Genomic DNA, 26,227 nt, shown 5'->3' on the forward strand with positions numbered 1-26,227 from the left:
CAGCGGAGATAGATGGCGTCAATATAAACGCTTCGAATGTAATAAATAAGACAAATATAGTACAATAAATAATATTTATTTATAACCGAAAACGTTGACATACTAAATGTTTACATAATACAGAATGTCCTCACAATGCTTCCTTTCTATATTAAAATAATAAAACATGGGTTGTAGGCTATGTGTGTGGTATTTAACGGCATTTACACAAAACAAATACGGATTACTCATTAAAATAATAATAATACAACATCAATGCTAAATGATACAATTAAACATACAAACAGCGTAAATAACACGCAAATATATGGGCGTGGCCACTGTACGTCATCAAAATGGGTCAGGATATTCTCAACACACACACACACACACACGTGAAAACCATAGACTGTAAAAGGTGAAAACAAGCAATATGTGTGATACGTTTTGAGATAATTGGTCAGTTCCAACGGACTGAAGAGCATCGTGTATTTGGCGTGACATTGGGTGTTTTGTTTCTTTTAGTTTGTGAATTTTAAGCCGTCATGTGCCAAGTTGAAGAGGATTATAATGGTCTGGAGTGTAAACAGGAGAAGATACCGTGAGTTTAACTGTGTGTGTGTGTGTGTGTGTGTGTGTGTGTGTGTGTGTGTGTGTAATCATAATGTGCATGTACTTGATTTATTTGCTTGATACTAAATCACTTCCATATTTAAAGTATACACTGTAACTTTGTATTGTTAATAATTGATATAATGAGCGAGCACATCGTGAATCCATCTTCCTAACTGTGTTTCTTATCATTAATCATTAAGGTAAACCTATAAAAGGTACACGTATAAATAAGTGTTTATATTCTGACTACTTTAGGCTGCTCAACCGATGCGGAGGAGCACAGTACCTGCGTGACTCGTCGACATAAACAGAGAGAAGTAGATCCGTCTAAAATGTTCTTCCGCGAGACCCTCGAAGTTTTGTTTATTAACCGCTAGAGCGCCTAAAAGTTACTTCTAAAATCAATGTTTTAATGTTGTTTTGTTTATATGTCTATGTGGTGTTTTAATAGGCTTTAAAACAAATCATGTGCAAATGTATTAGTCAGCAGCATTATTAAGTTTTTCTTTCCTTTAAAACTGCAGTAAACAAAATAAATCGCTGGTGTTTCTGACGTCACAAGCAACCTTGTAACCAATCAGGCCAACGTGTGGGTGGGCTTTAAAAAAAATCATATTAATAATACATTTTATTTATAATGTGCTTTTCTTAAACCCAAAGCGCTGCAGTAAAATAACAATAATAATAATACAAAAATAAATAAAATACAAATAAACAATAAAAACAACTATAGAAATGCAACAAATGATTAAAGAAAAACAGTCTTAAACAAATGTGTCAACTTTTTAAAATGACCGGGCAGAGGAAGCTCATTCCATAGCTTGGGGGCTTTGTATGAAAAGGCTATTTCCGATTCTTTAGCATATCATTAACTGTTTTCTGAAGATGGGGAGTCTCGAGAGAAGCAGGTTTTCCTGCTATATTTTTCTGATGATATGCAAAATCGAGTCCGTTTAGCAATATAACGCGTGAATTATGTATATGATGTACATTACAATGTTATGATGAACTCCACTGATGTTCTATAAGGATGATAACTGAGATGGCGAGAGGAAACATGGTTTGTGTAACATTAGTAACACATTATTAGCTGTTTAATAGCATAGTCAAGCTAAAGGATAATCATATTAAATACTGTTGTGTGTTCTGCGGTGTAAAGAGCGCCGTTGTGCAGCGTTTACCTCAGTAAAGTTGAGTGAGTGGAGGCGGGGCTCATTTGCATATTAATGAGTGTATGAAGTGCAAGGGTAAAGTTACATTCAAGCTATTTTAAGGCATGAATAAAAACCTTAAAAATAATTTTGCTGATTAAAGATGAGTCTTAAGGGATACAATTATTGAATACAAGGGACTTTTTTTTTTCTTATTCTCATTGACAAATTTCACACTCTTTTAATTGTGATGTTTTACAGGCTTAACAGGAAGTGTGTGAAGTGTAAGGAGGGGACTGCCGTGCTCATCATTCGTGTCAGTGATGCGTTTTGCCGGTAGGCGGCCATTAATCTCCTCAGTTTGTCGATTACACTTCATTATGTGATGCTGTCTTGTCAAAAACACTTCTGTGCTGTTGTTGTAGGTCCTGCTTTAAGGAGTACTTCATACACAAATTTCGTGCCATGCTGGGAAAGAATCGAGTCATCTTTCCCCAGGAGAAGGTAACGTTTTAATAGATAAATCATATAGAAATATGTATGATACCTAAGATAAATTATGGTTCGCACAGTCATGAAAAACCTGATTGGTGTGATTAGAAAAATAACTCTTGTTTGTAGCCTAAAAGTTTAATACAATCACATCAATTTATCAGTTTTAATAATTATTGTTATAATATCAAGGGCATTCACCAACAGTGATTGAGAGCATTGCAAAAAAAAAAAAAGCATCAGTTTTATTCATAGATTGAAAACAGTTTTAATATTAAACAAACCGTCCGTCAAAAACATCTTCCCTTCACTGCCAAAAATGCGTTTCTTACTTGGTATTTTTGTCTTGTTCCTAGTCAAAATATCAACAAATTCTTAAAATAAGAAATATTTACTAGACAAGAAAAAGTAATTATCTTGTTTTGGGAAAAATAACTCAAAATGAAGAGAGTTTTTGCTTAAGATAAGATAAATAATCTGCCAATGGGGTGAGAAAAATAATCTTAATTCAAACAGGAAACAAGATTATTTTTCTCACCCCATTGGCAGATTATTTATCTTATCTTAAAGGGGTAGTTCAGCGCTGGGAAGATGAATCTGTATTTAAACTGGGTCATCAAGGCAGTAGAAATGTGAAATTATTTTTGAATTTGGTGTCTTCTAGACTGAGAAAAGACAGAAAATGTATTTTTGTCCCATGGGGATGAAAGACTACAATTCCCAGAATGCTTTGCTGCCCTGTGCCATTCCCAACGCCACCAACTTGATTACTGTGACTGAGTTAGAGAACAGAGAAGACACTACAATTAAAAACTGAACGTGTGTGTTCAATATAATGAGTGAGTCCCCGCGCGAGTATCACAGCACTGAGCACTGACTGCAGGAGTGATGAGAGCTGAGGTAATCGCGACTACACTCGCGGCATACATTCACAACGCAAGTTCAGTCTGGCACGCGTTTCAGTTCATGCCTTTGCAAGCTTAACTTTCATAGCAATTAATTTGAGAAGTTAAAAGACTTACATTGCTCAGCATAGCTCCGTTTAAATGATCCTGTCTGCAAGCTGAGCTGTCCCTGCGAGCGGAGTGTGATCTCCATCCCCCATGCTCGAGTTCAAAACATGCGGAAATGGCTCCCTCTGCTGGCTGTAGTCTTTAGCCTCTGGGCAAACATTCCTCCTATGATGCAAAAATCATCAATTTGCATCATAGGAGGAATTTTTCCAGAAATAAAATGCATAAATCTCTCGTCTCAGGGAGATATGAGGGGGGAAAGCACAATAATTTGAATATACTCCAGGGTTTCTACTGATACAAAGCCATATGCTAATCGCTGAAGTAACCCTTTAAGCAAAAACTCTTAATTTTGAGTTATTTTCCCTGCAAAACAAGACAATAATTTGAACTTGTCTAGTAAATGTTTCTTAATGTAAGAATTTTTTAGATATTTTGACTAGAAACAAGACAAAAATACTAAGTAAGAAAAGCATTTTTTGCAGTGTTTAAAATGCTGTTGGTCTCTGAGATTTAAGCATTTGGTTTCTGATGGGCTGTAAAGAGTCGACCAATCACAACAGACTGGGCCGTCTCACCAATCAGAGCAGAGCAGCTCTCAGAGAGGCGGGGTTTAGAGAGACTGAATCTACAAATTAATCGCTTCAAATCCTTTGAAAAATAAAGTGATGTGCAGCGGATATTATGAGAAAAGAGTGTTTTTTGATCTTGGATGCATGTGAACCTTCGAAACACAAACCTTTAAAATAGCCTATTTGAACACATTACCGATCCTTCAACATCCACACTGACTCAGCGTTTGCTCTCCTCAGGTTCTTCTGGCTGTTTCTGGCGGCGCAGCGTCGTGCTCGATGCTCTCGCAGGTTCTAGAGGTAAACACGCCATGTTTTCTCTTTTTCTGCAACTGTACCAAAGCCGTACACTGCAAAAATGCTTTCTTCACTTAGTATTTTTGTCTTGTTTTTAGTCAAAATATCTAAAAATTCTTACATTAAGAAACATTTACTAGACAAGTGAGAATGATTTTCTTGTTTTTGGGAAAAAATAATTCAAAAATAGTTTTTGGTTAAAATAATCTTGTTTTCTGTTTGAATTAAGATTATTTTCCTCACCCCATTGGCAGATTATTTATCTTATTTTAAGCAAAAACTCTCTTCATTTTGAGTTATTTTTCCCAAAACAAGACCATTACTTTTGCTTGTCTTGTAAATACTTCTTGTTTTAAGAATTTTTAGATGTTTGGACTAGAAACAAGACAAAAATACTAAGTAAGAAAAGCATTTTTTGCAGTCTACTTGTGTAAGGTGGTGAAGTTGGATTTAGGGACGTGGTAGCTTGTTAGCTGCTAAATCAAAGTGCTCTGCCAGCTCTGATGATTTGACAGGTTTGCTTTGGTCCATAGACTGTATAAAACAATGTGTTTCTGTGAGATCAGCCGTAGGTTTTCTGAAGAGCAGGGGCATGTTCAAGCTCGAACCGGTGCGTAACGTTTTGCTATGGTTTACGTGTCGAACGCCATGTTTCCTTGAAACGGTGTGCAATGGGGTTTGAGATACGTTTTATCTTGTTTGTTGGATGTGTCAAAAATGTCAGCCCAATCAGCAGCAACATGTAAATAAACCACGCGGTGAGACAGCTCACACAGCGGGTCCAAGTAAAGTCCTTTACAAATGTGTCGGTTGCAGCTCGGTATACGCAACAATTGAAGATATTAGAAGGCATGCTTGTCTTTTTATCCTGAAATGCGAGGCAAATGTTGTATCACAATAATTAGGAACAACAGTTTCCACAAATCCCTTCACTCTTTTATTCTGGACCGCAAGGGCAGCGTGTTTTGCAGTATTAAACATGTATTTACAAACCCGATTCCAAAAAAAGTTAGGACACTGTACAAATTATGAATAAAAAAGATAATTTACAAATACATTTTATTTACAATAGAATATAGATAACATATAAAATGTTGAAAGTGAGACATTTTGAAATGTCATGCCAAATATTGGCTTATTTTGGATTTCATGAGAGCTACACATTCCAAAAATGTTTGGACGGGTAGCAAAAAGAGTCCGGAGAAGTTAAATGTACACATAAGGAACAGCTGGAGGACTAGGGCTGGGCGATATGGCCCAAAAAAATTATCAAGATATAATTTTCCATAGCAGTCGATATCGATAGATAACACGATAAATGTAACATTTTTATTTCTTTAAAATTTAAAGGCATATTTTTGCTCATGAGTCAAATATGTAGAAAACAGACGGTTAACTGTGGTTTTTAAACTATCCTTTATTGTCAAAACATGATAAACACTTGCCAACAGGTGAACAATTTATTAAAACTGAGGTAGATTTATCTATTCAAATATTAATTGTGGTAAGCATTTTTTTTTACTCTACACTGTATATCAATAACATCATCACTTAATTGAATTGTGTAAGTAGTAAAACACTAAAAATGCAAACAGGCAAAAAAGAAAAGCGTTTTAAGTTAAGAAACATTTTGAGTCCCCCCTCTCTTGCATCACAGTGGATTGGTCCACTGTGCATCGCTCTCTCTCACTCACACACACACACACACACACACACATACACACACACACACGCCCATCTCACCGACGCCGACACACACACACCTCACCGACAGTGGGCCGGTCGGGAGATGAGGGAGAGAGAGCAAAGTTCAGTATTTGCAGATCTCCAAAGCTCTGTCTAGTCTATTTTATTCATTTTAAACATCGGATGATATTATTTCTCTTTTGATACATGCAATGCTGAGTCATTACGCTAAAATATCTCCAAACCACTGAAGTTGAGCGAACTAACTTGTCAACGATATCTGTGTCCGCCGAGCTGGTCGTGTCCTCTGAGTTTTCTTCACTATCGCTCATTTTTATCTCTCCACTTCACTCCGATCCTCCAAGCCGGTCAGCCACTGACTGTAAACAGCAGCGTGTGCAGCACCCAGAAGCCCGGTCTGCATTACGCATAGCGCTTAAGCATTATATCGAGAATTTATCGCACTGTTCTTATCGTTTTATCGAGGAAAATTATACCGTGATAATTATCGTTATCGTTTTATCGCCCAGCCCTATTGAGGACCAATTTGAAACTTCCACATCATTGCATTCAGTTTTTATTCACAATTTGTGTAAGTTTAATGACTTCAAAACCAGCGTGATTAAACTGACCAGAACCACAGTAAACGGGGTAATGCACACCTTCCAGCCAATCAGATTCAAGTATTCAGACAGACCATGGTATACCGTATTACCTTCTGTAGAGCTGTTTATAGCGAATTTAACTTTTCATAATTGATGAACGACATTCACACTGTTATTGAACTGAAAAAAGATGCTTGTATATTTAGAACTGCATTTGTTTTTTGTATTTGTTATTTTTTGCTGCTTTGACGCTTTCTCTATTGCAGGGGTCTCCAACACGTCGCTCGCGCGCTACCAGTAGCTCGTGGCCTGATTGGAGGTAGCTCGCCAAGATGTAGGCATCTTTGCATCTAGTCAGAGTGAGCTAATTTAGACTGACTTAGAATTTTTTATTTATGAACAAATGTAAATGTAAACATGCAAATGTAGGGTTGTCACAAGTACAGGTAGGCTCCTTTAGTACGATGTTGGTAGTGAAATTTAAAAAAAATGACGATACCAGCATTTCTGTATTACCGGTTGTACCGACTCCCGAGTAGGCCTATATTGGGTACACGCAGCTTTCGTGTTAATCCAAGCGCAGGGCTCCAAACTGTAGCCGAATATATTCTAGTGTCTGTGAATATTAAACTGCAAATTACTATTTAAATATTACTCCTGCAAATTCTGAGTCTCTTCGTGAATAACAGGCGCAGATGCGAGGGCACGGGAGCGCGCACACGGCACACACACACACACACACACACACACACACACTCGCGTGTCTCTGCCGTGTGCCACTATGAGGACACACGGGTGCATAAACTGTCACTTCATGAGAATTTAACATTTCATTTAAGTAAGCTGTCATATGAACACAGACACTAAAGGTCTTCATGGCAACCCGTCATAATAAAAGTTTGGTTTAACGTGGAGAAATTGACAGAATATATTTGGCTACTGTTGCAGTCTATACAGTAGATGTATCTCTGTGTAATAATAATACGTCTCTACTACTAATAATAATTATGCCTGGATGGTTCCTTATTTTTCACTTGATATTTTATGTATAAACAATGATTACTTTTTAAACTTTAAATGTGTATGTATGATTTACTTATAATAATTATCATCATAAATAATAAACGTTTTAAATTTAATTGCTTTTTTTTAAAAATATATATATAAAAAAAAAAAAAACATTTTGCTGTGGTACCAAAATTGGTACTGACTACCGTAAAATGTTTATACCGACTACTGGAACTTATACTGCACTCTTTCAGGTGTAAAACATTTTGGATTGTTGTTAAAATGAGAATTATGATGCATTATTTAAGAGTTTTAAGTATTGTAGATCATGAGTAGCTCTTGGCGACTTTCATTTTTAAAAAGTAGCTCTCAAATGAAAAAAGGTTGGAGACCCCTGCTCTATTGTATAAAGCGCTATATTAATAAATGTGACTTTCTGCTTTCATTTTTCAGGGTTTGAGTCGGGATGCTCCCAAAAAGTTGAGATTTATGCCTGGAATCATATACATTGATGGTAAAGCTCTTTGACCCGGACTAACAGGGCATTATTCCTGTATCTCAAAGCTATTCTGCTTTTTTGAAGGTGTCATGAATTGGCTTTTTTGTTTTTATACTGTTGTCTGAGGTGAACTAATGACGTTTGTGGGATTTTCAAACTTTATCAAACAAAACACAATGATTTATTTCTCATCCACCCGCGATTGATTGGAATGTTATTTTTTATATTACTTGACCCTCCCGATCAATGGATATAAGCGTGAACCCCCCCGCCCCCCACACACACACACACTTGTTTTTGTGACATATGGGGACATTCCATAGGCGTAATGGTTTTTATACTGTACAAACTGTATTTTCTATCCCTTTACACTGCCCCTACCCCTAAACCTAACCATCACACACACACACACACACACACACACACACACACTAAACCTACCCATCACAGGAAACATTCTGCATTTTTACTTTCTCAAACTCCTGCTGTGTGATTTATAAGCCTTTTGAAAAGTGGGGCCATGGGTAATGTCCTCATATTTCACCCTCTCCTGTAATACCTGTGTCATACCCATGGCATTATACACATTTGTGTCCTCATATGTCACAAAAACATTACCCCCCCCCCCCCCCCCCACACACACACACACACACACACACAGACACTTGGCATGATCGAAACCAAGACAATACAATCAGCATGATTTTAGCTCCGAAACTTACAGGATATTCTTATATCACAATGAACTTTTATATATCAAATGCTCAAAGGAAAGTTGATTTCTCAATTCATCACCCCTTTAAAAAGGTTTTGATTTGTGTGTGGTGTGTGTTAGACGGTGGCGCTTGTGGGCGGAGTGAAGAGGAGCGGCGGCGGTCTATAGATCAGCTGAAGAGCGTCTTTACACAGACAGGCTTCCCTTACTTTATAGTCCCTTTGGAGCAGGTAAACTGGTTTTATTTTAATGGACATCACTCCAGAGAGACTCTGACTGATGCTCCATCTCAAACGCTTCTCAGGTTTTCGGTCTGCCCACCTCTGTCCTGGTGCCTGGCGTGTCTGATCCAGACCAGTCCAATCCCAGCTATAAACAAGCTGTGGACCAGTTTATCAGAGACAGACAGAAGCTGAATGAAGAGGAGGTGGCTCGGCTCAGTGTAGAGGACTCTGTGCTCTACTCTCCTGAACACAATCTGGCGTTAGAGCGGCTTTTCTCATCCCTGAAGACACTCACGGCCAAAGAGGACATGCTACAGACCTTAAGGTGCGTTATTAACACCGCCAAACCAACATTAATAAATGAGGTCCTATTAAAAACTTCTTCGTTATTTAATTTTACAACATGTAAAAAGTAGTCAAAACACATCTAACAGAACCTACATTGATTAATTTTTAGTGCTTTTGTTGTTGTTTTTGTGTTTTTTTGGGGGGGTAACATGTTCCTGTAACATGAGTGCTCATACTCATCTTATCGTGATCGGGAAAACATTAGGGATAGTGAGCCGATTGATGAGCCAACATACGTCACAATGAACATCAAAGTCCAATAAGAAAACTCAAATGGAGTAGTCACCGTTTAACCTTAAAGGGTAAGTTCACCCAAAAATGTAAATTCTGTCATTAATTCCTCATGTCGTTGGACACCCGTCAGACCTCCGTTTATCTTCAGACGAGAATAGTTTTTGTGCCAAAAAAACTAAATAACGACTTATATAATCATGGGCCAATTTCAAAACACTTGTGTTTTTCATGAATCGATTCACTGATTCATTACGCTCCGAAGCTTCAGAAAGCTTTGTTTTGAAATCGCCCATCTCTTTATAAGTCGTTATTTCGTTTTTTTGCGCACAAAAACTCTTCTGGCCTCTTCATAAATGATTGTAGAGCCGCTGTAGTGAGATGGGCTTTGTAACGACGTCTTTAGTGCCTTTATGGGTCTTGAGAGAGGAAATGACATTGGTGTCAATGAAGGCCTTTCTGAGCCATCGGATTTCAACACTAATATCTTCATCTGTGTGTGAAGATGAGCGGAGGTCTGACGGCTGGCCAACCACAGGAGGAATTAATGACAGAAGTTACATTTTTGGGTGAACTAACGCTTTAATGACCTTGGCCAAACCAGTCTGGAAGTGTTGGGTCGTCTCTGAACCAATCAAGCATTCACCGGCTGTATAAAGAGCACTGCAAAAAATGCTTTTGTTACTTAGTATTTTTGTCTTGTTTCTAGTCCAAACATCTACAAATTCTTGAAGGGTTACTTCACCGCTTTTTCATATTAAACTATGTTATTCCCTTAACTAAAACGAGTTGATACACACCTCTCTCGTCTCAGTACGAGCACTTAATCGCTCTGACGCGCGGTGACAATCTGAAAGCATTTAGCTTAGCCCACTAAGCCCAGTTCATTCACTATGGTACCAAACAGAGATCAAGTTAGAAGTACCAAACACCTCCACGTGTTCCCTATTTAAATACAGTTACACCAAAAGTTGAACGATCAAGTATAGTGACATAAAATAAAACCTTGCGCTTTTCTAAGGGGATTAAAAAGGAGAACTATAATGTATGGCGGATTAGCACTTCTGAGAGTACTTCGGCTCGGCGCAGTAAAAAGTCTCGGCCGTAACATCTTCCCTCACATCTCCCCCTCCCTCTCTCATTTCTGTCAATAGGGAGATGTGAGGGAAGATGTTTCGGCCGGGACTTTTTACTGCGCCGAGCCGAAGTACTCTCAGAAGTGCTAATCCGCCATACATTATAGTTCTCCTTTTTAATGAAAAGGCAGTGAAGTATCCCTTTAAGTATTTACCAGACAAGCAAAAGTAATTGTCTTGTTTTGGGGAAGAAAGAACTCAAAATGAAGAGAGTTTTTGCTTAAAATAAGATAAATAATCTGCCAATGGGGTGAGAAAAATAATCTTAATTCAAACAGAAAACAACAGTATTTTTCTCACCCCATTGGCAGATTATTTATCTTATTTTAAGCAAAAACTCTCTTCATTTTGAGTTATTTCTTCCCAAAGCAAGACAATAATTTTTACTTGTCTAGTAAATGTTTCTTAATGTAAGAATCTTTAGATATTTTGACTAGAAACAAGACAAAAATACTAATTAAGAAAAGCATTTTTTGCCGTGAGTTCAGTGTGTGTCTGTGTGTTGGGACAGGCTGCACCTGATTCTGCACGTGGCCCGTGAGAACGGCTTCTCGAAGGTCATGATGGGCGAAAGCTGCTCTCGATTGGCTGTCAGATTGCTCAGTAACATCGCTTTGGGTCGCGGAGCAGCTCTGGCTTCAGACACGGTGAGTGAAGTTTCCTCTGAGCGGACACACACGACTAATAAAAGCACTGCAAAAAATGCTCTTCTTAGTCAGTCATTTTGTCTTGTTTCTAGTCTAAATATCTAAAAATTCTTAAATCAAGATACATTTACTAGACAAGTAAAACAACATAAGATATTTTTTCTTGTTTTCTTAAAAATAAAATCAAAATGAAGAGAGTTTTTGCTTAAAACAGGCAAAATGATCTGCCAATGGGGTGAGAAAAATAATCTTATTTCTGTTTAAAAATCTTGATTCTTGTTTCCGTCCCAAGCAGAAATAAGATTATTTTTCTCACCCCATTGGCAGATCATTTTGCCTTAATTTTAATATTCTTCCCCAGAAAACAAGCAAAAATATTGTCATTTTACTGATCTAGTAAATGCATCTTGATTTAAGAATATTTTGATATTTGGACTGGAAACAAAAAAAAAAACACTAAATAAGAAGAGCATTTTTTGCAGTGAGCCCAATGTTTCTTGTAACACCGAGCTGTTTTGTAGGGTTTCTCTGATCCTCGGTATGGAGATGTGGTGATAGTGCGGCCAATGAGGGATTACTCATCCAAAGAGATCGCGGCTTACTGCAGGATGTTTCATGTGCCCTCAGCTTTTATCCCAGGACTGGATACCAAGGTAAAGGGCTGTCATCAGGATCAGAATAATTAGGGATGCACCGATATAAAACTGTTGGCTGACACCGATAATTCTTTATATTTGAAGCCGATAACCGATATATCGGTCGATAAGTAAGGGATAATGTCCACCCAGCCGGTTGTTATCGCAGAATAAACCCCTCCAGAGCGATCAGGACCCCGAGGCGAAGCGGAGCGTCACTCTGAAGGGGTTTATTCTGCGATCACAACCGGCTGGGTGGACATTATCCCGCTTATTACACGGCTACTAGTCTCAAATAAATTAGACACTAAATATTGTCTCGAGATTAAATATTTTATTAGCTCTTACGCAAAGCTTCCAGCGAAGAAAAACAGTTCCAACCTGCTTTAAGCCTTTATCTATCGCTGCTAAATGTTGAGAATGAATGCTGAAAGGGTTAGTTCAGCCAAAAATGAAACCAAGCCTATGATTTACTCACCCTCAAGTCATTATAGGTGTTTATGACATTCTTCTGTCAGACAAATACAATCAGAGTTATATTTAAAAAGTCCAGGCTAACGTTAATCCCAGCAGTAGTTGTGTTTGAAGTCCATAAAAAATGCAGCTGTCCGTCAAATAACGTGCTCCACACGACTCCGATGGGTTAATAGAGCCTTCTGATTCCAGTCGATGCGTTTGTGTCAGAAAAATATCCATATTAAAACTTTATAGAGTAAACCCGTGAAGTCTTCCATTGTAACCCACGGCTTCGTTTTTTACAGCCACCACGAGATGGCGCCAGACAGTCGACGACAGCGTTAAGCATAAAGTAGTACCGGTCAAGATAACTCGTAGTACGCGGATGAGCGGTCAGTTATTCATTTTTGGTGGCTGTTATCTGGGAATAAGATACCGCTGGAATGCACGATTGACCAATCAGAATCAAGTATTTCACAGAGCCGTGTAATAAATCGAAATTATTACATCTGCCTGATTACAAAAACAAACTTGCGTTTGCAGTATTTCAAGCAATTCAGATCCATCATGGTGAACAGTGAAGTGTCTCAGCTGAAGGAAATATTCCATTATTTATCGTTTTAATATATTGCACAAATTTTCTTATCGGGCCGATACTGATAAGTTGGCTGATACATCGTGCATCCCTAATAGTGCGTTCACACCAGACGTGAATGAAGCGGGTTAGTTACGGGTTAGTTCTCCCAAAAATGAAATGTCTGTCATTAACTCCTCTCCCTAATGTCGCTCCACACCCGTAACACCTCCGTTCATCTTCACACACAGTTTAAGATATTTTATATTTAGTCCGAGAGCGTATGCAAGTGTATGCACACTATACTGTCCATGTCCAGAAAGGGAATAAAAACATCATCACAGTAGTCCATATGAGACATCAGTGGGTTAATTAGAGTCTCTTGAAGCATCCAAAATACATTTGGGTCCAAAAATAACAAAAACTACGACTTTATTCAGCATTGGCTTCTCTTCTGGGTTTATGTTCAGATTTGAACGGTTATGAATCAGTGAATCGATTCATGATTCGGATCGCCAGTGTCACGTGATTTCAGCAGTTTGACACGCGATCCGAATCATGAATCAATACGCTGATTAATTAACCCACTGATGTCTCATATGGACTACTGTGATGATGTTTTTATTCCCTTTCTGGACATGGACAGTATAGTGTGCATACACTTGCATACGCTCTCGGACTAAATCTAAAATATCTTAAACTGTGTGTGAAGATGAACGGAGGTGTTACGGGTGTGGAGCGACATTAGGGGGAGGAGTTAATGACAGACATTTCATTTTTGGGAGAACTAACCCTTAAAGCGCAAGTGATTGACATGTTAAGTCGATGCAAAGACTCGAATAGACATTCTGCGGCGCGAATGACGCACAAGTTGAAAAATCTGAACTTAGTCGGATATTTGCACCGCGGTAACCAATCAGGAGCTTGCTCTAGTAGTGACAATAAGGATAAAATCATATGTGGAAAATATACACACACATGTTGCACGTTGTCACAGCTACATGAACACACTTCTACACACAGGAAGACGGATGTTAAGGTATTATTTTACATTTCTGCATCAGTCTGAAGTAACCAAAAAGACGCCAGACATTTAATGCGTGTGTGTTTTCATAGATGATTTACATTGAATTCAATGTGTGCATTGTTTAAGCTGGCTTACAGTTCAATAAAATAACATCAACTACATTTTGGATTTTTATTCAATTAAGTGGGCATGCTGTGATCTGTACAGATGTTTTTTTACTGTTACTGACACTAAAACAACACGGATTGGGAGGGAACGGGAGTCATTTTTCTGGGATTTTCCCCCAGTTTTTTGTAGGATTTGGATGGAACAGGATTTTGTTTTGTGGGAGCGGGATGGAGACTGGTGATCCACACATTAAAGAGCCACAAAATCACATTTGTTGTTTGAATTTTGTACCAAAATCAAAAGATTTGAAATCTGAGATCAAAAGCAACTAAACTTACCGTGGGAGACACGCGGTTCATCCATCAACTGAAAGCTGCACAGACTGAAAGATCAATTCATGGGATTTTAAAATGATATCGGTTCAGCAAAATGAGAATCGACTGAAATCAAGAAATCGATATATTGAGCTACTGACTAAATAGTTTGAGATTAGAGTCCTATTTGAACTTGTTTATGCAAAATCTGATGTGATTTTGGGGTGAAATATGACTGACATTTGTTTTAATGGCAGGGCTGGTTCTCCTGCTTCCTCTGAAAACATTTGAGGATGTTCATATTATTGTTATTTTCTGTTTTTTAAGTCTACGTTACCACAAGCCTCGTCCTCGTTCCCCATGTGGCCTGTCCTACTTAACATTCAACCCAAGTGCACTAGAGAGATTCACCCAGTAAGCTTTTAGTGTCTTTATATTTGACCTGCACTGACATATGTGGGCTTATAGTGAAGTCAAATCTGATAACATTCATATAATTGCACATGAGTGATGGGCTGTACAGAAACCTCTGGAAATTAGTGTAGACTTTGAAATTTTGAATTTCTGTCTGTTCAAAATTATTATGGTGGATGTGTTAGTGCGTGGACTGTAAAACAAATGTTGTTTCCAGTCCAAAGATTACAAAATTCTTAAATCAAGATGCATTTACTAGATAAAATGACATAAGATATATCTGCTTGTTTTCTGGGGGGGAAAAAATCTAAATTAAGAGAGTTTTGGATTAAAACAGGCTGATGATCTGCCAATGGGGTGAGACAAATAATTAAAACATTATTTTTCTCACCCCATTGGGAGATTATTTATCTTATTTTGAGCAAAAACTCTCTTAATTTTGAGTATTTTTGTCCCCAAAACAAGACAATTACTTTTGTTTATCTAGTAAATGTTTCTCAAAACTACACTGTGTAACTTTTTTAGTTTATTCTTAGATAAAAACACATTCTTAGAGTTTTTTCAAAAATATGTGCTTATTAATGTATATTTACTTCTAAGTAATAAAGTATTCTCGTAAGTTTATAATATGCCATTGAAAACACATACGGGTGAGGGGTTCGAATGCCGGTCACCATGTTGCCCCTCCATCTTGAAAGTACAGCAGCCAAAGAGGGACATACCCATAAATTCAAGCTTCGCCTTTCGCGTTTTAACACTCGATGGCACCGTGTCGAATGTGAAGAGGGGGATTGCCATGTTAATCTTGGACTAAATCAGCCACCGTAGGAGTTAAAACGAAATCAGAATTGAGAGGAACAGAAACTAATATTCACTGGATGGTCATAAACCTTTACACCGCTAGATGGGGGAAATATCACACATTGGAGCTTTAATGTAAGGAATTTTAGAAATTTTGACTAGAAACAAGACAAAAATACTAAGTAAGAAAAGCATTTTATTGCAGTAAGAAGAGCAATTGCAGTGTGGACTGTAAAAAAGATGGATGACGGGTCTCCACTTTCTTTCACTACGGAAAAATGGAGCCAAAACATCCCAGAAACGGTCAATGCCGGTTACATAATTGTCTAATGCTGAAAATTATTCATCAACAAAATTAACGCTGCTAGGTAAACTTGAAACCTGAAACTATACATCTGATTCCAGTCTTTCCCATCATGATTCGAGACTCCGCAAACAAAGGCTACGATTTGAGAGTTGACTTTGACACCTTCGGTTTAACTTTCATTTCAGACGCACGATAAAGCCAGCATCCAGCGACTGACGGAGAGTTTCGTCACCAACCTGCAGGCTGACTTCCCCTCCACTGTTAGCACCATCTACAGGTCATCTTGGTCTGAACACAACCGCTCTGACCATTAATTCAGCTGGTGATGATTGGGTTTAACTGATGTCTTAATGGTTCCTCTCCAGAACGAGTGAGAAGCTTCATACAGTCAAGCCCTCTCAAAGTCACGACACTGAGCCTGCCTCCAAATGCCTGCTGTGCCTCTGTGCTCTCGACACTGACATGGGTAGGTTATACTGGGCACGGGTCGTGTCGTGTGTGTGTATCACATTTTTGGATCGATCAGAACCAAACCACTGCAGCAATATGGAAGCAAATAAGAGACTCTGAAATTTAACAGCCACTGAATACATAATTTTTAAATATTTTATTTTGAAAAACTTTTACCAGAATTAATTCACCCCTTTGAAATAATTTTACTTTGGAAACCATTTGAATTTACCTCTCAACCAGAATTCCGATGAGTATTTTTTAGGGCTGTCAAACGAAATTAAAATTTTTCATCGCGATTAATCGCACGGTTGCCATTAGTTAACTCGCGATTAATCGCACGGTTGCCATGAGTTAACTCGCGATTAATCGCACGGTTGCCATGAGTTAACTCGCGATTAATCGCACGGTTGCCATGAGTTAACTCACGATTAATCGGACTATTGTCATGAGTTAACTCGCGATTAATCGCACGGTTGCCATGAGTTAACTCACGATTAATCGGACTATTGTCATGAGTTAACTCGCGATTAATCGCACCATTGTCATGAGTTAACTCGCGATTAATCGCACGGTTGTCATGAGTTAACTCTCGATTAATCGCACGGTTGTCATGAGTTAACTCTCGATTAATCGCACGGTTGTCATGAGTTAACTCGCGATTAATCGCACGGTTGCCATGAGTTAACTCGCGATTAATCGCGCGGTTGCCATGAGTTAACTCACGATTAATCGCACTATTGTCATGAGTTAACTCGCGATTAATCGTACGATTGTCATGAGTTAACTCGCGATTAATCGCACGGTTGTCATGAGTTACCTCTCGATTAATCGCACGGTTGTCATGAGTTAACTCGCGATTAATCGCACGGTTGTCATGAGTTAACTCTCGATTAATCGCACGATTGTCGTGAGTTAACTCGCGATTAATCGCACGGTTGTCATGAGTTAACTCTCGATTAATCGCAATTTAATCACAGATTTTTATTTGTTGTAAATGTATCTTAAATTAAGTTTGAATACTCTAATCAACATGGGTATATGGACAAATATGCATGCTTTATGCAAATATACGTTTATTATTAGTGAAACCATATAACACTTATTCAATAATAATCAATAAAACCGCATGGAGACTAGATATGTATCAAAGGTCAGAGATGTTTATCACAGAACTTGTTCATGTCTATTAAGCCTAAGCTTAAAAATTCAGAATAAGCAGTGATTTCTCTCATTTTAAGAATATAAATAAAGGTAGTATTACTGGAAGTATGAAAAACTGGTAATGTGAAAGCTGTCATGCAGACCTGTGAGCGCACCAGTAACACACCATACCCGGAGGAGGTCCATATTCCACCAGTAGGAATATAGTGCGGCCCCTTTAAGAGACGCACGCTCTCTATTGAACTGCCGGTATTTTGCCTGTCGCCCTGAACTATGCCTCAATTCATTTGAACAGTGTGAAGAACACGGACTCGGGAGCGCTCTTGTTCAGAAGAGTAACCTGTGCATTCGTTTTAGCCGATTGTAATGCATTTAGTTCAATATAACACGTGTACTGTAAGTGGAGATGTGTGAATGATTTACCTCAGACATGAGCGAGAGTGAGCTTTAGTGTATTCACGCATCGTGCTCGGACTGCAGAGAATGTGCTCGATGTAAACAGACTTTTCTTTCGACCTGGTGTCTATGATTAAACAGATAATATGGTAGCTTATAGGCAATACCTGCTCTTTTGGTTTAGAATATTAATGATAACCCTTTTCTTTCCCTATTAATGTCTGCTGCTGCATCCCTTTACGTCTATGGCTGATCTCGATTTCTCCAACTACGGATCAAACAGAAAATGCGCGCTGCGTCAACTCGCGTTAATACGTTTAGTGCTGTTAAAATTAATTTGCGTTACACGTTATTAAGTATTATTAGTATACTAGTATTTTTCAATGCTCACGAATTCAGATACTAATATAAAATAAAATTAATTCAACTTACAGAATTACAGATAAAATGGATATAGGTTGATCAAATTTGATTTGAAATTCAGATCTCAAATTTCAAGTTAATAAAGAAAACATCAGTCTAATTCGACTGCTCAAATTCAGATGGAAAAATTAAAGTTCAATTTTCACATCAGTAACATTTGGGATACCCAGCGTAGGAAAAACAGTGGAGCGCCTATCAGAGCGACGACCTCTGTCGTGATCCAAGAAGTCGATTGGCACACTGCAAAAAATGCTTTTCTTACTCAGTATTTTTGTCTTGTTTCTAGTCCAAATATCTTACATTAAGAAACATTTACTAGACAAGTAAAAATTGTGTTGTTTTGGGAAAAAAAAACTAAAAATTAAGAGTTTTTGCTTAAAATAAGATAAATAATCTGCCAGTGGGGTAAGCAAAATAATGTTTTTTTGCTCTTAATTTTAAGTTATTTATCCCAAAACAAGACAATCACTTTTGCTTGTCTAGTAAATACTTCTTGTTTTAAGATTTTTTAGATGTTTGGACTAGAAACAAGACAAAAATACTGAGTAAGAAAAGCATTTTTTGCAGTGCACGGAGGATATTTGCTGTTTATGTACAATCGGACTCAGGGCTCTGCAGAACAGAAGTATGTTGGTGCTAATTATGTTTGGAACACAGCTATGGTTTGTGTCGAATTAGACTGATGTTTTCTTTGAAAAGTATTAACTTGAAACTTGAGATCTGAATTTAAGCAATCAAATTTGATAAACCTGAATCTATTTTATCTGTAATTCTGTAACTTGAATTTATTTTATATTAGTATCTGAATTTGTGGGCATTGAAAAATACTCGATAAATTCTGGTTGAGAGGTAAATTCAAATGGTTTCCAAAGTAAAATAATTTCAAAGGGGTGAATTCAGAGCAAATCAATTCTGGTGAATGTTTTTCAAAATAAAATATTTCAAAACTAAGTATTCAGTGGCTGTTAAATGTCAAATATGTATGTCTCTAATTTGCTTCCATACAGCAAAACTCTCTGGAGTCGGATTGGCAGTAAGAAAAAAAAAAAAAGTTTACATTTCGATTCACGGTTTTTAAGGTCCTCCAAAATGTTTGAAGTAGGGCCGGGACTTTAACGCATTAATTTATTACGCAAAAAAATAAATAACAATTTTAACCACCGCGGTTAAATTTTTGCACCGCGGAACGTTTTTCAATGAATGAGTTTCGACGGACCGATTATACTGGACCAACTAGCGCTCACGAGTCACGACAACTACAAACCACAGTGAACATGAGCGAAGAAGCGGATGAGAGCGCTTTGCTCGGCCCCGTGGAGGGGACATTTTGTTTTAAAAAACGAAAGGATGGAAGCGTTGACAAGAGCACGGTTGTGTGCAAGCGATACAACAAGGAGTTAGCGTATCACCGCAGCACATCGAGACTCAAATATCACAAATATGCTTTTGCTACACTTAACGGCAAACATTGCGCTGGTCTGCTGGACTGAAATAAATAAACTATATTTTGTTGATTAAGCTTATGTATTCAGTCATTATTCAATGGGATACTAAAATACATGTGAAAAATTACTTCTCATTGTTCTCAGGTCAAATATTTATATGCAATTAAAATGCGATTAATTTCGATTAATTAATTACAAAGCCTCTAAGTAATAAGATTAATTTTTTTAATCGAGCCCCTGCCCTAGTTTGAAGTTTATCAAAATAGCTATAACTTGTGAACCGAATGAGATATTTTCACATATGCAAGAGCCCATTCTGTGGTCGTGTGAATAAGGGCGTGGCAACTGGCCACTTGGTGGCGCTATCATGGGAAAAAATTAAAAATGCTATAACTACTCAAACCGAAGTGTGATTGACTGAAAAAGGACGATTGAAACGAAACTCACTGGGGCTGTTTGAATCACCCTAGAGCAGTGGTTCTCAAACCTGTCCTGGGGACCCCTCACCACTGCACATTTTGCATGTCTCCCTCATCAGACACACCCAATTCAAATCTTAGAGTCTCTACTAATGAGCTGATGATTTGAATCAGGTGTGTTTGATGAGGGAGACATGTAAAATGTGTACTGGTTGGGGGTCCCCAGGACAGGTTTGAGAACCACTGCCCTAGAGGACTGTAAGAAATTTGAAAGAAATTGGCTTCCTGGAGGCGCCTTCATGTTTTTTTCATGTGCGTAAAGGCTCATGATTTTTCACACACATCCATTCATACCATATAGTAGATCTCATCCTTTGCCTGTGTCAATCAAACCTTTAAATATTGGCAATTATTTAAAAAAAAAAACTTGGCGAACTAGTCCTAAGTTTTTGGCTCAATCTCGCTAAAAACAGTGCTACAATTCTCGGGACTCTCTTGGTCAATATATCACAAAAAATGTTGAACTTTGGCCTTTGGGCAGCTATAACAGAGTCACTTACCCTGCGTCCCAAATCGTAGTATGTTGAAAAGAGTATTCCAAAGATTCCCGGATGGTTTACTATTCCCGGTCCGAATTCGAAGTACGGGTCGACGCACACTCTAACGGCTGATATTACCCACAACCCATTGCGAGTTAGACGAGGACTCGATTAGAACTACAAACGCGGATAAAAAGTGTTAAAAAACTACAAACTTTAAGTAGAGAAGTTTAGATAAAGGGGTTTGAGTGACCAGCTATCAGTATTTAACCTGACGAAAATATATTTATTCAGTGTTGTCCACATTATATTTCACCTGCAGCAGCGTTGTGAACTTTTGTAATGACACGTTTGGCCATTAACTTTTAAATGCATCATTATATTTAAACTGCAAACACACGAGGAGTCCCTGCATTAAAGACACACACACGGCAGATCAACGAGCGGCTACATTTCTCTCCGATACGGCAGGAGATTAAACTGAATGAGGAGGATTTGAACTGTGACGAATCTGATGATGATTGACAGGGCAGATAAACGGTGACGGGGTGCACGTAACTAAGCGTCAGAGTCCGTTAAAGATGGCGAAGTAGTATGTCCCGAAGCTTGCAGACTCTTCTGCTACACAATCAGAAGTATATATCTTTTCTTCACAAAAAGAGTACTTACTTTTAGGACGTAGTATAAGTAGGCGAATTGGGACGCAGCATTAGAAAATAGCCATGGTCAAATATATTCAAAAGCGTATAAATACTAAACAAAAAGTCAGACCTTCACGAAAATTGGTGCGCACAAGCAACATCTGACTCTAAAGAAGCATGCAAACTTTTATGGAGATCGGACCATAGGTGTGGCTCTAAGTGTCAAAAAGCTTCAAAAACCACATATTTCTTATGGCAAATTGCCTGGATTGGCTGTAAATGATCTTTTCCTAACATGCTTGCAAAATAAACCATAATACCTTTTACACAAGTGCTTAAAGGCCGTAAAGTGCTGCTTGCAGCTATAGTTTAATTTAATTCTCTCATTAGTCTCATAAAGCTGCCATCTAACATCATTTATGTACTTACAGCCCTGTGGAAATAAGTTTAGTATGCATTATACACTATTTTACAATAGAAAAAAAAGTTTAAAATTGAGTTAGGTGGAAATGAGTTTTGAAGAGATGTGTGAGTCATTTGTTGACGTGCTACTTGCTGTAAATTACTAAAAAAAATAGCATTTCATAATCTAGACCAGGGGGTGTCAAACTTTATGATGCCCTCTTGTTTGTTTCTCATTTTATTGAGAAATAGTGAAGGTGATGCAGATACAAACAAGCTCTCTATTTAGGATTCGAGCAAATATAATCCAAGCCCCTTTGACGACGTGATGATTACGTTACTGTCGATCATCTGTCAGTCATCGGCTAAAGCCCGCCCTGATGATCTCATTGGTCAGTTTCTGTCGATCATCTGTCCGTCATCGGCTAAAGCCCGCCCTGATGATCTCATTGGTCAGTTTCTGTTGATCATCTGTCCGTCATCGGCTAAAGCCCGCCCTGATGATCTCATTGGTCAGTTTCTGTTGATCATCTGTCCGTCATCGGCTAAAGCCCGCCCTGATGATCTCATTGGTCAGTTTCTGTCGATCATCTGTCCGTCATCGGCTAAAGCCCGCCCTGATGATCTCATTGGTCAGTTTCTGTCGATCATCTGTCCGTCATCGGCTAAAGCCCGCCCTGATGATCTCATTGGTCAGTTTCTGTCGATCATCTGTCCGTTATCGGCTAAAGCCCGCCCTGATGATCTCATTGGTCAGTTTCTGTTGATCATCTGTCCGTCATCGGCTAAAGCCCGCCCTGATGATCTCATTGGTCAGTTTCTGTCGATCATCTGTCCGTCATCGGCTAAAGCCCGCCCTGATGATCTCATTGGTCAGTTTCTGTCGATCATCTGTCCGTTATCGGCTAAAGCCCGCCCTGATGATCTCATTGGTCAGTTTCTGTTGATCATCTGTCCGTCATCGGCTAAAGCCCACCCTGATGATCTCATTGGTCAGTTTCTGTTGATCATCTGTCCGTCATCGGCTAAAGCCCGCCCTGATGATCTCATTGGTCAGTTTCTGTTGATCATCTGTCCGTCATCGGCTAAAGCCCGCCCTGATGATCTCATTGGTCAGTTTCTGTCGATCATCTGTCCGTCATCGGCTAAAGCCCGCCCTGATGATCTCATTGGTCAGTTTCTGTTGATCATCTGTCCGTTATCGGCTAAAGCCCGCCCTGATGATCTCATTGGTCAGTTTCTGTCGATCATCTGTCCGTCATCGACTAAAGCCCGCCCTGATGATCTCATTGGTCAGTTTCTGTTGATCATCTGTCCGTCATCGGCTAAAGCCCGCCCTGATGATCTCATTGGTCAGTTTCTGTTGATCATCTGTCCGTCATCGGCTAAAGCCTGCCCTGATGATCTCATTGGTCAGTTTCTGTTGATCATCTGTCCGTCATCGGCTAAAGCCCGCCCTGATGATCTCATTGGTCAGTTTCTGTTGATCATCTGTCCGTCATCGGCTAAAGCCCGCCCTGATGATCTCATTGGTCAGTTTCTGTTGATCATCTGTCCGTCATCGGCTAAAGCCCGCCCTGATGATCTCATTGGTCAGTTTCTGTTGATCATCTGTCCGTCATCGGCTAAAGCCCGCCCTGATGATCTCATTGGTCAGTTTCTGTCGATCATCTGTCCGTCATCGGCTAAAGCCCGCCCTGATGATCTCATTGGTCAGTTTCTGTTGATCATCTGTCCGTTATCGGCTAAAGCCCGCCCTGATGATCTCATTGGTCAGTTTCTGTCGATCATCTGTCCGTCATCGACTAAAGCCCGCCCTGATGATCTCATTGGTCAGTTTCTGTTGATCATCTGTCCGTCATCGGCTAAAGCCCGCCCTGATGATCTCATTGGTCAGTTTCTGTTGATCATCTGTCCGTCATCGGCTAAAGCCTGCCCTGATGATCTCATTGGTCAGTTTCTGTTGATCATCTGTCCGTCATCGGCTAAAGCCCGCCCTGATGATCTCATTGGTCAGTTTCTGTTGATCATCTGTCCGTCATCGGCTAAAGCCCGCCCTGATGATCTCATTGGTCAGTTTCTATTGATCATCTGTCCGTCATCGGCTAAAGCCCGCCCTGATGATCTCATTGGTCAGTTTCTGTTGATCATCTGTCCGTCATCGGCTAAAGCCCGCCCTGATGATCTCATTGGTCAGTTTCTGTTCCGGCATAATTACTCCTCTATGGATCAAGTCCAGACCGAACTCAAGCTCAAATGTTGTGAGCAGGGCTGAGTTTGGCTGATCCAGGCTAGGTTTAACGTTTGAAAGCAAAGAAATTAAGTAGAGCTCAAAACCCAAAACAAAAATGGCTGTTCCAAAAACAAGCCTGACCTGCTCGTCATCTTTTTCCGCAGATAAAGCGTCTGCCTTCCATGCCACGCTGGTGTCGGAGCGGCTGTCCCAGATTAAGCTTCAGGACGCTTCCCATGATGCTCGGCGCTGCTCGGAGGGTCAGGGTTGTGGGACTGGACGCTGCTGCTCCTCAAACTGGTGCGTTACAGCGGCCACATTCATGCTTTCTGAAGGTTTACTGTAAAATGAGTCAGTACGCTGCAAAAAATGCATTTCTTACTTAGTATTTTTGTCTTGTTTCTAGTCTAAATATCAAAAAATTCTTACATTTAGAAACATTAACTAGACAAGTAAAACTTATTGTCTTGTTTTGGGGGAAAAATAACTCCAAATGAAGAGAGATTTTGCTTAAAATAAGATAAATAATCTGCCAATGGGGTGAGAAAAATAATCTTGTTTTCTGTTTGAATTAAGATTATTTTTCTCACCCCATTGGCAGATTATTTATCTAATTTTAAATTTTACTTGTCTAGTAGAAACTTCTTGTTTTAAGACTTTTTAGATGTTTGGACTAGAAACAAGACAAAAATACTGAGTAAGAAAAGCATTTTTTTGCAGTGTGGTTGATGTGCATCTTTAATGCATTTCAGGTTGCCTGCGCATCCGGACCTGAAGACCCTGTTGTGTTACAGCTGTGGACTCACCATCAAGGACATGGTGAGAAACGCTCATGCCATCTGAATGTTGTGTGTACTCTACACATAAACCAAATTGGGGAACTTTAAAATGTATATAAATGTTCATTTAAATAGCCCTATAGTGGGACATTTTACACTGATGATCTCTTCATCACGGCTCCTGTTAGTGGGTGGCATATATTAGGCAGGAAGTGAACATTTTGCCGGCAGAGGCAGTGTGATGCTTTGGCCAATGTTCTGCTGGGAAACCTTGGGTCCTCCATCCATGTGGATGTTACTTTGACACGCTCCACCTACCTAAGCTTTGCCGAGACCACGTTCAGCCTTTGATGGAAACGGTATTCTGGTGGCTGTGGCTCTTCCAGCAGGATAATGCTCCTGACACAAAGCACAAATGCTTCAGGAATGGTTTGAGGAGCACAACAACCAGTTTGAGGCGTCGACTCGGCCTCCAGATTCCCCAGATCTCAATCCAATCGAGCATCTGTGGGATGAGCTGAACAAACAAGTCCGATCCATGGGGCCCCACCTCGCAACTTACAAGACTTAAAGGCTCTGCTGCTAACATCTTGGTGCCAGATACCACAGCACACCTTCAGGGGTCTAGTGGAGTCCATCAGAGACAAGTCAGGGTTGTTTTTGCAGTAAAGGGGGATCAACACATTAGGTCATAATGTTATGCCTAATCAGTGTATATAATTAATGTTTGATCTTACTCTTTCCCACAGGGAGCAGTCGACACACTTCCACCTTACATCATAACAGAGGCGGAGAACAGGCAGAAAAGGTGGGAAATGCTGCTCTGTAAGCTAAAATAATAACTAGTCATCATTTACTCACAGTTTTCCGCGGAACACAAAATGCTCTTTTTCACACACTAAAAATAAATGAGGATTTGGGGCAAAAATAGAAAATAAAGCAGCATTAAAGTGTTTCAGACGACTCGTATAATCAAGTCTTCAGAAGCATGTGTGCGGAACAAGCACACACACACACACACACACACACACACACAAATAATTAAATTCAGAAAATATTATCCATCTGTTTTGAAAATAAAAACTGACTTGAGCTGAATAGTGACACTGTTGTCTTCTGTTGAGAATGAGATGCTTTATAGCCGCAATTGAAGTTGTTCCAGAATTGATTAACTTTGCAACATTGACTGTTTTCTGTTTTTATTGTATGACTTTTATCCAATAAAAAGATTATAGACTCGATTGAGTGCCGATCTTGCCGTTTTTATGTGACGTCTCAAAATGCACATAAAAACGAATGGAAACATGTCTGGCGTTTCTTCCCGCAGATCTCTGATGAAGAGGGAAATCAGCGAGTACCTCTTGGAGGACGACGACTAGCGGATGTTTGCTGTGAAAGCTGATATTTAAATCCATATCATATGAAATATAATTTCATAATTTGTCTCCACTTGCACGTGAATAAAGTTGCCATTTTGAAACA

At 39.1% G+C, this 26,227-nt stretch overlaps 1 protein-coding gene across 2 annotated transcripts; it reads left to right on the plus strand.

The window, feature by feature from the left end:
• The first annotated feature begins 321 nt into the window (after positions 1 to 321).
• ctu2 (cytosolic thiouridylase subunit 2 homolog (S. pombe)) lies at positions 322 to 26,227 on the plus strand. Of its 2 annotated transcripts, XM_067451950.1 has the most exons (16): positions 322 to 397; positions 505 to 580; positions 2,007 to 2,081; positions 2,171 to 2,249; positions 4,063 to 4,122; positions 7,872 to 7,932; positions 8,753 to 8,862; positions 8,937 to 9,181; positions 11,083 to 11,218; positions 11,740 to 11,871; positions 16,040 to 16,131; positions 16,220 to 16,320; positions 24,131 to 24,266; positions 24,719 to 24,785; positions 25,495 to 25,553; positions 26,073 to 26,227. In XM_067451950.1, exons 2-16 carry the CDS (start codon positions 525 to 527, stop codon positions 26,122 to 26,124), a joined length of 1,461 nt encoding a protein of 486 aa, XP_067308051.1. In that variant the 5' UTR covers positions 322 to 397; positions 505 to 524; the 3' UTR covers positions 26,125 to 26,227. The 2 variants fall into 2 exon arrangements, with proteins under 2 accessions (XP_067308051.1, XP_067308043.1); XM_067451942.1 differs by having other exon boundaries at positions 326 to 580.

Source organism: Pseudorasbora parva, chromosome 1 (genome assembly GCF_024679245.1).
Source record: "Pseudorasbora parva isolate DD20220531a chromosome 1, ASM2467924v1, whole genome shotgun sequence".
NCBI classification, from domain to species: Eukaryota; Metazoa; Chordata; class Actinopteri; order Cypriniformes; family Gobionidae; genus Pseudorasbora; species Pseudorasbora parva.

What these genes read in the sequence shown, in the direction of transcription:
- ctu2 (XM_067451950.1), top strand. Translation starts at nt 525, where the DNA reads ATGTGCCAAGTTGAAGAGGATTATAATGGTCTGGAGTGTAAACAGGAG. An exon ending in TTATAGTCCCTTTGGAGCAG is followed by an intron (nt 8,863 to 8,936) that starts GTAAACTGGTTT and finishes AACGCTTCTCAG; the next exon opens with GTTTTCGGTCTGCCCACCTC. An exon ending in GACATGCTACAGACCTTAAG is followed by an intron (nt 9,182 to 11,082) that starts GTGCGTTATTAA and finishes GTGTTGGGACAG; the next exon opens with GCTGCACCTGATTCTGCACG.